The sequence below is a fragment of the Leptopilina boulardi genome, unplaced genomic scaffold, assembly GCF_019393585.1.
Source record: "Leptopilina boulardi isolate dan_hultmark-lab unplaced genomic scaffold, ZJU_Lbou_2.1 LbouV2_401, whole genome shotgun sequence".
NCBI classification, from domain to species: Eukaryota; Metazoa; Arthropoda; class Insecta; order Hymenoptera; family Figitidae; genus Leptopilina; species Leptopilina boulardi.
The window spans coordinates 462,298-475,103 of record NW_026137976.1 but is presented as its reverse complement, the minus strand read 5'-3'; the positions used below and the strand labels follow the sequence as shown (position 1 = coordinate 475,103).

Genomic DNA, 12,806 nt, shown 5'->3' with positions numbered 1-12,806 from the left:
TCAAGAAATGTATGTTTATAAAGGTAGATTTTTGTTCACACGAAAATAATTATATGAATATTTGTTTCCAATTAATTTTGATGAGATAATATTACTATGAAATTTCCACTATTTTAATTTTAATTATTAATCTTTATTAATATTGAATAAATATAAAATGTTTTAATTTTAATTTGTTTGCAACAGTTTAACTTCCTAAAATATAATTTAAAAAAATAAAAACGATAATGAAATTATTAAAACAATATAAAATTATAATAATCAATAGATATATCACCTGAAAATCGTAAAGTAGAAATTGGATAAAGGAAATAAAACATGTTTCTTCATAATATAAACATTTTCTTATTCAAACGTATCTTCTTACATTTACACAGTACAAAAAATTATACTCATAACCGCTGACCTGCGGTTTATAACCGCCTTGATTGAGGATAACCGTTGAATTGGATAGAATAGGACACTGGGGTAGATTTTATTTTTTTTTCTTATTTTCTTTTTTTTTTTAAAGGATTTAAGGGCTGTACATTGTCTTAGTCCATACACTTCACCCCCAATCGACGGTTTACTATTCTCTCATACGTACCATTATTTCTGAGCCATTCACGGATGCGCACTATCACACGCATTCATTCATAAAAAAAAATCATTCGTTTTGCAATACACTTAAACGCTCTTTTTTTCTTCACTCCCTATACGTTCGGCATCTTCAGCAACATTTAAATATCATAATTCTTCGTATTAATTAAATCGTAATAGTGATAATAATAATAACAATAACAACAATTATCATTATTATTATTGTTGTTATTATTATTATTATTATTATTATTATTCGAATAATGATATAGACTAACTATATACGCGTGTAAAGTGCTTTCCGTGTGGTGGAGTGTTTTTTTTTAATCACTTAATACCTAGGCATTTTTTCATATTTATATATGTATACATGTATATTATTTTATATGTATAAATGTTTGTATGTATTTACACGTAGCGAGAGTTTTGAATAGCTTTGTCTTGCAGAGACATTAATAATACATAGAGTACGCTTCCTACAACTTTATACACTGCCCGTTCACAGATAATAAGGGTTCTTTTTTGTTGCTTACAATTTTTCGTAAGATTAAAGTACTCGTTAATGCTAACATATTTGTTGGTTCTATTTATTTTTTTTTTATCATTACTCGTGAGTTATCATTTTAATCGAGTCGATGTATGCTAGACAAAGATTGAGATCAAAGAAATTGTAAATTCCAGGATTTGTGTTTTTCGTGTGTGTGTATGTGTATGGTTGTTTCATTTTTTTTTCTTTGCAAACTGCGCCTTGGACTCACGTAAGACTCTCAGCTTCATATAAATGCAGTTTATTGAAATCGCTATATCTTTCCAATTAGTAATTTTAAACAACAATAAGAAAAATCACACAGATACCCGCGGTTCTTTTTATTAATGTTTAATTCACTTTTTTCTTTCTTTATTTTTACAATTTCATAAAATTGTGGAAAGTAGAGACGTTCAATAACCGAAGGTACTTTCTCTTGTCGGCTGAGAGTCTGATGGAATTGGACATTTTTATTGTAAAAAAAAAAAAAAAAAAAATTTTGCACTATCGCTGTGTTACGTCGAGTGAATTACTTGATACGGGCTGTCGAACGTTAGGAACTCGATATACATTATTTATATGCGAATTCTCAATAAGTGTTTTTCTTACTTTTTCTTTGTTCAAGTGCTTTTACTAAACATTTTACTTTTCATATTTTCTCTCTTTTGTCCTAAATCGTTCAACATTGGCACTTAAAAAATTCGCATTATCTTTTCTTTTTTACTTACTACCGATTAATAAGAATCGAATTATTTCTTTCATCAGACGGCTCCTACAGTTGAATAAAAATAACACATGTTTTTTTCGATTGTTACTTCTATAAAGTTCGAAATTATCACGATGAAAGCGTAATTTATTAGTTTTTTGCAATATCAAGAAACTGTAAGAATTTGTTTTTTGGTTTTTTCCATAATTATTTCCATAGAAATAAATTGGCCTTCTGTTTATTTTAGATTTGCGAAAGGCAGTAAAATATATATTTATATAATATATACAAAGATCCCGTTAATTATCTCATAGTTCAAAACGATTCGGAAAGGACGATATTTTTCTTGACCGAAGGAATTTACAAAAAAAAAAAAATTCAAAAACCAAAACAGTCAAATTATTCACAAGTTTTTTGAAATGAACACTAAAAAAACTAGGCAGTGTTTTTTTTAAGTCACTCGATAACACATTAATTACAAAGAGATAAAAAAGATATCGTCCATTCGCTGAATCCAGACAACATCGAGAACACCAAACCATGAGAGCACACAAAAACAGATCGATACAAAACGTTGATCCGCCTAACGTCGACGACTTTCTAATTGCACAAAGTACCTTCATAGACAAAAAATTTTTTTTTTTTAAATCGGCAATCGCTATTTAGGAATTTCTTACAAATTATCGTTTATCTACATCTATAATCATATAGACAAGTGTGTATTAGATACAGGCACGATATAATTAATTACAAACAATGTATGATCCAAGTCCATCGGGTATCACAATGGTAATGGACACTGGGCCAAAATGGCCCGTTCCAACATTAACTGAGAATCTCACGGACTTCATTGCCCGATAATAAAGAGACATTTGAAGAATAGAGAAGTAGAAGGAGAAGAAGAAGTAGAAGAAAACTCAAAGGAAGAAATAACGAATAACCTCAAAATTGGCTCAGCCAATAAAAAAAAAACAAAAAAAAAAAAAAAAGAATAAATTTTCAAGCTACTCGTACAATATCACAAACTCCTTTCAACAATCCTCGTGAAGAAGGATCTCCTTCGGAACGTTTTCCATCTGATCTTCTCCAAATCATTATTCCATCGTTCACTTGCTTTAAGGAGCACCGCTCGACAAACACAAATAGTGTCGCGACTTTCGGAGCACGTACTTTTTTTTAACCACATTAGGGTCAAATATTTAACGAACAGCAGATCTTATGATCCTGATCAAGGATTTGCGCTACGTTTCATCCTTAACCTTTACCTCCGTATTGGTTGATGTTTTTGAAAGAGCGTCGTCTTTCGCATTGGACAGGACGGTTAACGAATCTTTCACTGCGTGATAAATAATGTTCTTAATTTGCAATTTGTCTTCATGATTGCTGTGTGTATCAGACAATGCTCGGAATTCTTGAGTGAGATGAAAGCAGTGTGATACATTTTCCGGCGACACAAAATCTTCAGCCACCTTGATGCAATTGTGCAGATTGCGAACTTGATGTGGTGCACCTGCCGGAACAAATACCGCATCGCCCAAACACTGCACTATGGCATATCTGAAATTTCAAAATAAACATCACATTAACTATTTGAAATTATGAAGCTAATTAATAAAATTATTATTTAACTATTTAAATTTAATTAACTTTATTTACAGGAATACAATTAATTATGCAATACAATAACAACTAATTTTTAAAATTTTTTGCTTACCCTTCAACGCCGTAATCACGATATAATCTTTCCCGAAGTGGCCCATCAAGATAAAAGCTTTGATCGTGAATTGGATCATGATGAGGCTCCAGACGAGCTCCCCGTTCTAGCGCAACTGCATTCAAGAGATCCCTGATTTTATCTGCATCTCGTGCAGGATAAATATGCCACAGGGCACCTGGCGCTTCTCCTCGCTCACGAACACGACGACGAGTTAAAATATCACAGCCTGCTTCATCCACTGCTCTTAGTGCCTCTGTAATTCCAAAAATCTCAAAATGTTAATCAATCCCCCAAAAAATCACTCTGATCAATTATTTTTAAATACAAATTAATTGAAATAATTTTTAAAATCTGAACAAACAATGGTAATGAAAAAATATAATTTTACCTTTAATATGCTCGTCATTGTCGCCGTCCTTGGGAATCCCCACGTAAACCATGACATTGACAGCGTCCGAAATATCAAGGTGAAGGTTCGTTGTGCCTTTATTAGGATGTAGAGCGGAACCATAAGCGTTATACATTTTTGGTCCAAGATCAGGCCTCACAAAACATTCGGGCAATCGGCTCGCGAGATTTAGTCGTCCCGTTCGATGTGTATATTCCGAGAGTGGTAAAGCTTTCATCAAATCAGCATATCTGGACGGCAGTAATTCCGCAAAATCTTCGCCCGGTGGCCAATCTTTCAATTTCAAGAGCATTGGATTTCCTCGATCGTCCTTTAATCTTTTGGAAAAAGTTTCAAAACCTTCCCAAAATTTGCGCATCGGTTGATTTGGCACCAAATTCCCAGTCATACAATTAACGAGATCATTCTTCTCGTCACCGAAATCCCTGCCAAAAGAATCAGGATGCCAGAGATCTTTGTCCAGGGCCTTGGCAACATCAGAAACAATCACCGGTTGTCCTCGTTTCCATTGATCTTGGAATATCCTGTAATTATTAGGATTATTCGGGTCGTTTAATCGAAGTAATTTACCGTCACATAACCACGCATGGGGCACGTCCGGATAAAGACTCTTGCTCTCGGTCAATGTCATAATTCTAATTGGCAGAGGTTCTCGTCCTCTCTGAGTCCATTTGTATCTTCTTACAAAATGTTTCAATTCACGTGGTTTCTCATCGTTGTCAAGACCACCGCCTCCTTCCTTCTCTTTTTTCACACTATGCTCAATAACACTGGAAATCACCTCATCCAATGTATCCATTTTAGACTTTTTGCCACTCTTTGAGACATTGTTCACTGTTGCATTTGGCGCAGAATTACTATTCGAATTATTTGTATTATTTGTCGGTGAGTTAGATCTTGAACCACTGCCATTTGATTTATTCGACTGATTAGGCCTGATCAATAATTCACGTAAAGTGGAATAATTTCCATCGCGATCTTCATCGGAATCAGAACTCGAACCACTGTCATTTTTATCCTCATTTTGTAGAGCAACATCAGCGAGCCAATTTAACGGTGAATTTTTATCCTCACCATTGGTTTTGTTCTCGGACGAGCCGTTCGATTCAATTTTCTTTCCCTCCTTCGATTCTTGTTTGACATTACCGTTCATGATAGTTAATGAATCACCTTTTATCAAATTTCTAAGTACTTCATTCACATTGACTTGAGTGATAACCGAGCAATTGCAGTATTGCGGAATGCCCCATTCACAACGACACTCGTGAAGACGTTGACCCAGTTGCACAAGACTATCGCCAGCGATTATTTGCGTGAGCATTAGCCTCGCAGGCTCGTGAACTTGTCTATTCGTGCAAAGTAACCAAGAAAAGTCATCCCTGTCCTTTCCACTTTCGCCCCAGATCTTAACTGTGCCATTTTTGCGACCCTGTATTGAGAAAAAAATGTTCATTCATTAAAACTTCTGCCAGACCTTAATTAATCAAATTTATTATTTTAAATGAGATTCAGTGTTAAAAAGCTCGTGATTAAATTTCTATCACTGTAATTCAAAGAATGTTTTCCATCATATATAACTTTTATTAATGATTTTTTTTTGTATTTCAGTAATAAGAATGGAAAAAAAATATTTAAACTTGATCAACTTTTAAAGAAATATTCAAAATAAACGATAGTTACCTTGTAGCAATCGATGCAGACGACAAATCCACATTTTCCACAAGCCCAATGGTAGTTAAACAATGTTGTCTCGCAAACGTCGCACATTTCACGAACTCCTTGAACGACTCGTTTCCAGGCAACAGTTCCGTCTACAACCCCCGAACTCGCTGTCAATATCAATGCATAATCGAAGCAAAAAGCGTGTTAATTCATGCGAACCCAAAATTAAAATGTGACTTTTTATATTATTTAACAATAACAAAATAATAATATTAAATACACATAATTATTACTAATATTCAACAGTGACACTACAATGAATTATTAAATGCAATAATTAAAACTAATATTAATTAATAAAACCATTATTTAAATTGCAGCGTAATTATATTAACATCCATTAACAATACTACGATAATGATGTTAAAAATAAATGAAAATGAAGTTAAAAAGTATAAAATTAGAATTACGTTAAAAAAAATTGCTTTGAGTGAGTTAAAAACTAAATGAGTTAATGTGTGACGAAACATTGTTATTATTAAACACAGATTGCAGTTAGTGAATTATTTTCAAATAAAAACGTGAATATACCTTCAACCATATGCTCCTGAAGTGCGTCCTTCTCCTGATGAAGCAAATCACAGAATTGATCACCAACTTGACACAAAAGACGATACGCCATTTCCAAATCTAGTTCTTCTTTCTCACTCTTCTCCTTTTCCTTCTCATTCTTATCAGGTTTCTCCTCCTTGATCGCTAAACTTTTTCCCGATGACCAAAGCCACAAATCTTCCTACAAAATAATTTAAAAAATCTTAACCAATTACAAATTTGAACTGAGGATTAAAATTTTCAAAATTAAATAAAATAATATTTCATCAGTGTTAAAAAGCTCGTGATTAATTTCTATCACTGTTATTCAAAGAATGTTTTTGCATCATGTGTAAATACTATTTAAAAAAATTGAATTCAATTAAAAAATTTGAAATAGAAAGATGTTTATTAAATAAGAAAACTTACATCAGAGGCATCTTTGTGCGGATCGCTGAATCCCGCGATAGCCAATTGTCCATTTTTTGTGAAGCGTAATTTACGAAACGCATAGAATCGACAGAAAATATTCTGATAAAGATTTTTGGAGCGTTGATGAGGTGTCATACGGCACTCGCGGCATTTTGCTAATTTTGGAGCGACCTCACAACAATTGCCATCTTGTAACCAACTTTCGCCGGTTTTTTTTAATTGCGAGATCGACGGCTTCCGAAAGGGATCACTTTTGCCACTGCCACCTCCTCCTGGACCATTACCAGCGCCGCCACCACCACCACCCGTACTATCGTCTCTTCGTTCTTTTTTTGATCGTGGTTGTTGCTCTTCGCCTACGTCGCTACCCTTCGAGGTCTTTGGTCGTCGACCCCGTTTTCTTGGTTCTTTATTGGTACCTGAAAATATCAAAAAAATTATCGCCAAATTAATAATGATTGGACAAATAATGAGTGTTTCATGCAAAAATAAGCTCTCAATAAGTCCGTCAGTGTTAAAAAGCTCGTGAAACATTCATGGGTTAATCAAGAACTCTCGTGGTCATCATTTCTCATTTTTTTTTCTGTTTTTTTCTTTCTTTTTTTTTTGCGTGTTCAGAGAAAAAGGAGTGTTAGGCGAAAAAACGTATATACGATCATGGAACGCGAAGCACTTACCCTGCAAGTGAATGGTTAGTTCACCTGACGGGAAGTCCATTTACAAGAAGCTACGTCAACTAACCGTTTCCCGAGGAATTGTTGGAATTGGCGGCGGTATGTCGCCCTCTTGAGGCAGGTTGTACGGAGCCTAACTGTTCACTGGTGTCGCTAACCGATCCAGCCTCACTCTCGTTACTGGATTCGCTCCCCGCCCCGGGACCACCTCCTCCCTGCTTGTCGTCTTTCCTCCGTCGATGATCCTCTGCAACCGCTTGCTGTTTCCGAGCGGCCCCCTTCTTTCGTTTTACCTACCACAGGGCACAGATTATTAAGTAGTCAGGAAGTTCATGCTCTTGCCGCAGCAGCTACTTGCTCAGTTCTCTACTCAGCTCTATGCCATTACCGAATTTAACGATGCAGCACCGCTCACATCTGTTACAATTATTTCTACATCTAACATATAAGATAAGGCCTTCTCTCAAAAGAAGTAACATGCATATAGTTAGTACGATTATCTTTTGCCCCTCACAAACTTTTTTTTCTTTTTTTTTTTTAATATATTCATTCAGCTTTATCTGCGGAATGCGTCTATGTTGATAAAATAAAGCACATGAGCGATTTTATTAGATATACCACAAATCTTGTTTATACAAAGCGGATTATATTAAAAGCGATTAGTTTCATTTAGACATGCTCAAAATAGGCGCTAAAATAATGTCTAAAACAAAGAATGTCTAATTAAAAGTAAGTAATACCAAATAAAAAAAAATAGCAACAAAATATCTAGAAGATTTTTTAAAAATATGCTTATAAATAAAAAAAGCCAATAAAAAATTACTAATTACCAGAATAACAAGTTTAATTTACTCTAATGTCCATTAATTATGAATTGTTATTCTTAAAACAATGTTTATCTACAAAATCTAAAACAAGTGAAATTGAGGTTATGTTCCCATTTACTGGTTTGCAAGGATCAAAGTATCGGATACGGATATAGTACAAGATGCACGAATATAATACCATCAGATCAGGTATAAAAACATCTGTTGGCTCAATTACGTTTAATCAATACATACAGAGAACGAGTCTGCACAATTCAGGATAAAAGGATCTAACAAAGAAACGAACACGTTTTCCAATGCGGAGCACAAAGTTAAAGATTTGTATCACAAATGATATACAACAGAAATGATTAAATTTGCAATTATTAAAATAATTTTTTTTTATTAAATCAATTACTTTCATTTTGAAATATCATTGTTTAATAGAATTTTTTTTTGTTAATTATTTCAAGGACAAAGGACGCCAGCCACGCGATTAACTCCGAAAAATGAATATTTAATCGGGAGAGATTTATACTATGTAGTGCCAAAAAAAAAATTAATTTTCTTACATAATACATTGTTTATAAACATTATACTAATCAACAGAGATGAATGTATGAAACAAAATTGATATTTAAAAGTTTAAAATTGAGGTTAGCTATCTGAATATGTAGACATTTTTTCAAAATAAATGAAAATTTAAGATAATTACCATATCATATGAACAAAACATCTTGGACTGAATGTACATATAAACGTTTAACAATATCCGAATATATTTAGTAGTATATTTCAAGTGATATATTCAATAAAAAATGACACACAACTTTTACAACTTTCCAACTCCAAGTCCGCCATTACACTGTCGATGTTCCGCACGGATGCAGGGTATGCGCGCGCCTTTCCGCTGACGTAAATTAAAATTGGAGGGAAATTCAAATTATTAAATTCTCTAAACTTTTTTTTAATTCTACAATTTAAATTTTTGATTTTGAATTATAAGTAAAATATAATTTTACGGAAAACTAGTTTGTAAAATGTTCCAGTATTTTTGAAAAATTATAAATTGTAACCATATCAATTAATATTATTTAATATTTTTTCTAGTAGAAGCTTTTAACGTAGTTATTAAAATTAAATTTTCAATTAGTATTATTAAAAAAAAACCTAATGCACACACACACACACACATTTCATGCTCTAAAAAGCCACAAAATTGCGAATTAAAATAAATTTAAGAATTAAATAAATAACATAAAAAAATTTTTCATTTCTATACTTCTTTATAATGAAAAAATTTTTGTATTTTTATATTATTTTTTAAATTATCTTTTATATTAATTTTTAAATTAATTTTTTATTTATATTATTAATATCAGTAAGTAATTTTACATTGGTATAATTAAATAAATTTTTTTTTTAATGTTAATAAACCGTGCACGCCTTTCTCGAGAAAAACCCAAATACTATTATCATGCAATTGTATTAAAAAATTAAAAAACACGATATTTTTAAAATCGCAAACTTCTAAAAGCTGGTGCTAAAGCTTTATGCCAGATGTGAAATATATGAGTTCAATTGAGACTTCGGATGATACAAAAATTTGCGAATTTTTATGTCAATGAGAATTAGTAATATTATTAGTATTAGTCAAATAATTAATGTGTTATATTACCGCTACATAATTAAATAATTCCAATTACCGTAAAAACATAATTTTAAAATTAACAGAAATTATATCTATTTGTTTTATGTTTATAATTAATTAACAAAGTCGTGTCTACCTATTGTTTCAAAGAGCGTCAAAACTTATTAAATTGGAATGATTAATGATTTTTTGAAATGCAAATTATTTATTCGCGCCAAAAAGAGGATGGATTTTTTTTTAAATTTCTTTGTTTATTATTAAAAATTAATTAATTATTAAAAATATTTATTAACTTTATTAAATAATTAATGTTTAATTGGAGAAAAAAATGTTTTGAAAAACTAATTTAAGAAAAAAGCTTTTTTTTTCTATTTTTTCTTCATCAAAAGTCTCAATCGCAATTTAGAATCAGTTTAGATAGATACCTTGGGTGGTTTTCTTTTTGGTGGCGACTTCCTCTCTGGATCGCTGCTGGACGAATCTTCTTGTAAACTTTTTGTATCTGTAGCGTGTCCATTGACAGTTTCTTTATTTACCGGTTTTCTTCCGCTCTTGCCCGTGACTTTAGTTTTATTTATACTATTGACTGCCATACTTCCAATATTATGAATTGAATTAACAGCACTCGGTAAACTAGTGGACGTAGTAGTTTCTCGTTCCTTATTATTCAATGGTTGCGATGGTGCTTGAGCAATATTAAGTGGCAATGTAACACATGAACCACTGCCAACAACACCTGTAGTATCCTCAGTTCCATCTTCACCAGAGTGCCTTTGGAGCCATGCTTTTTTCAATTTATGCACTGGATATTTGGTACTACTTGGTGGCCTTGGTGCAGGACTATTTGATTTTTCACTGTCAACAGTGGTGGAGGAATTTGCCTTGGCAGGCGTGCCAGGTGCACTTGGAGCTGGACTCGGTGCAACTGACGGTGCAGGACTGGGAACTGGCGCAGGACTTGGAATTGGAGCAGGACTTGGTGCTGCACTGGGTGTGGGATTTAGGGAGCTAACACTTCCGGTGCTCGATGGTCTTATTAATTCGTCACCACTTGCTGCTCGTGGTGCTGGACTCACTGAAGTCACTACTCGATCGGGCACCTGTAAACGAAATATCAATAACGTCATTTACATTTTTTCATATTATTTTTAATTATTTACTAAAAGAAAAAGATCCATTTTCAGGATTATCTACAAGGTTGCTATGATTTCTCTCGAACGTCTTTTTTTTAATTTTTAAAATATACTTAAGAAATACTAAAGAATTGAGATATAATATTTAAAAAACTGAATTTTACACCGTTTTGTCAAAAAGATTTTAATGAATTTTATTCTTTTTTCAGGTGTTTTATACTTTTTTCCAGATTTTCAGAAAGCGTAGCAACTCTGCCATTATTAAATCTTAGGTACTAATTTTTTAAAAATCAGAATAAACTTCAATTAACCCTTTTCAGTAAATTATGTAATTTAGTTATTAAAATTCAATTTTTTTCTTTTACTTAAAATTGTAAAAAAAGAACGCACCTGTGACTGATTGGTGGGTTGTGCAAGGAGTGCAGTATTCACAACAGTGGTGATGGACGTGGCAGCAGAGGCAATAAGAGGACTAGGCTCGCTGACCCTTGATAAAACGGGTGTACATACACTTTGCAATGACAGTGGTTGTGGTTCATCGACACGACGTTTCTTGCAGACTTCAAGTGACACAGGTTGTTGTCCAGTGTTGATACAATCGTCTGAAGGCGTTGGCGCTTTTCTTTTCGGTGAGCTCGTTCTCTCGACACCCAAATCGAGTGGTTGCGTTTGGAAGGCAGTCGACATTGATGATGATTGTTGTGGTGGAATTGATTGTCCCACTGGCGTTTGATGATGTGGACTACTGTGATGCGAGGGATGAACAACCGCTCTTGCTGACATTGGTGCCGAGGCAGCGGTTGACGGCGAGGTATGTAGAGGTGGTGGAGGTAACTTGGTGGCCGATACCGCGCCTGCAAAACCACCTCTCGAGTCATAAACAGACCTACTACTGTGAGCTGGTGGTGGCAGAGGTAGAGGTGGCGCCCCGTGATGATGAGGCACTTGTTGGTAAGGCGAAGTTCCGGCTTTCGAGGTCAACGGCAGTGGACCTGGCACCGGGCCGGGATCTGACGCTCTGCATACCGGTGTGCCAGTCATAATGCCGGAATTGGGTTTTCCGTAAATATGCGATGGCGCTGGACTGCTGACTTTTGGTTTTGAACCGGCGGGTGGTGCCGCGTAATGCGTTGTCGATGACGCGGTTGGTGGATGAGGATACGAATAGGCTGATTTTGCTCCATATTGAATGCCAGGTTCGGGACCGGGCCTACTGAGATAACGTGGCTCGGGCGGTGTTGGATGTGGCTGATGGGGATGTTGAGCGTGTGGTGATTGTCGATTGTGAGGATGCGCTGGATGACCGTGAGGCGAGGGTAATTGACCCGTGTTTGCACCGGGTCGATGATGACTTGGGGGGATGTTTTTGGCTTGTATACTCTCCATGTGATGATGATGATGATGTGGACTTTGGGTGGGACTTCGGTACTCGTAACCACTGGGTTTGTGTTGCGGTGTCACCGGTTGAACGTTCATGTATGACATCATTTTTAGACTAGGTGAATGCTGCTGCTGCTGCTGTTGCGGCGTGGGTGCCTTGGGAAGTTCACGACCCTCGTTCTTGACGATTACGGAACTTTTTTGGTCCGACATTAGGGGCGGTGGATTCTGATGAATCTCCCGACCATGGTGATCCCTCTCGTGACTGACCACCGTCATGTTTGCACTCTTGCCGGGTAATTGCTTGTGGGATTGAAGATCACTTTTAACTTTGATCTCGTGCATGTAGGATTGTGGCTGATACGTTGAGTAGCCAAAGAGACTGACGTTTGGCTCGGCTTTCGGTAGTACACTGTGAGGTGGACCAACGACCGATGACTTCTCGTGATGACTCGACACTGTGAGTGACGATTTTGACGTTCTCGAGTGTGCTGGAGGTGGATATTCCACTTTTCCAGGTACACTTGACGGCCGCGACAC

General features: G+C 34.9%; 1 protein-coding gene and 2 non-coding genes across 5 annotated transcripts in view; all 3 read right to left on the bottom strand.

Moving 5' to 3' along the window:
- Positions 1–1,588: 1,588 nt before the first annotated feature.
- LOC127289282 (probable JmjC domain-containing histone demethylation protein 2C) overlaps positions 1,589–12,806 on the bottom strand; it is a 325,511-nt gene continuing 314,293 nt past the window's right edge. For 2 of the 3 annotated variants that reach the window (XM_051317121.1, XM_051317123.1), the window contains exons 11-19: positions 11,277–12,806; positions 10,179–10,853; positions 7,364–7,589; positions 6,620–7,041; positions 6,191–6,392; positions 5,618–5,766; positions 3,917–5,366; positions 3,526–3,781; positions 1,589–3,368 (exon numbers count right to left, since the gene is read on the bottom strand). In XM_051317121.1, coding sequence (XP_051173078.1) covers positions 3,053–3,368; positions 3,526–3,781; positions 3,917–5,366; positions 5,618–5,766; positions 6,191–6,392; positions 6,620–7,041; positions 7,364–7,589; positions 10,179–10,853; positions 11,277–12,806 — 5,226 coding nt within the window. In that variant the 3' untranslated portion in view covers positions 1,589–3,052. The remainder of the gene's footprint in view (positions 3,369–3,525; positions 3,782–3,916; positions 5,367–5,617; positions 5,767–6,190; positions 6,393–6,619; positions 7,042–7,363; positions 7,590–10,178; positions 10,854–11,276) is intronic. The other variant, XM_051317122.1, reaches the window with a different exon arrangement.
- LOC127289285 (small nucleolar RNA SNORD36) lies at positions 5,441–5,514 on the bottom strand. Its single transcript, XR_007844152.1, has one exon. It is a non-coding gene; the product is annotated as a small nucleolar RNA SNORD36 (small nucleolar RNA).
- LOC127289284 (small nucleolar RNA SNORD36) lies at positions 6,472–6,546 on the bottom strand. The gene has a single exon (XR_007844151.1). It is a non-coding gene; the product is annotated as a small nucleolar RNA SNORD36 (small nucleolar RNA).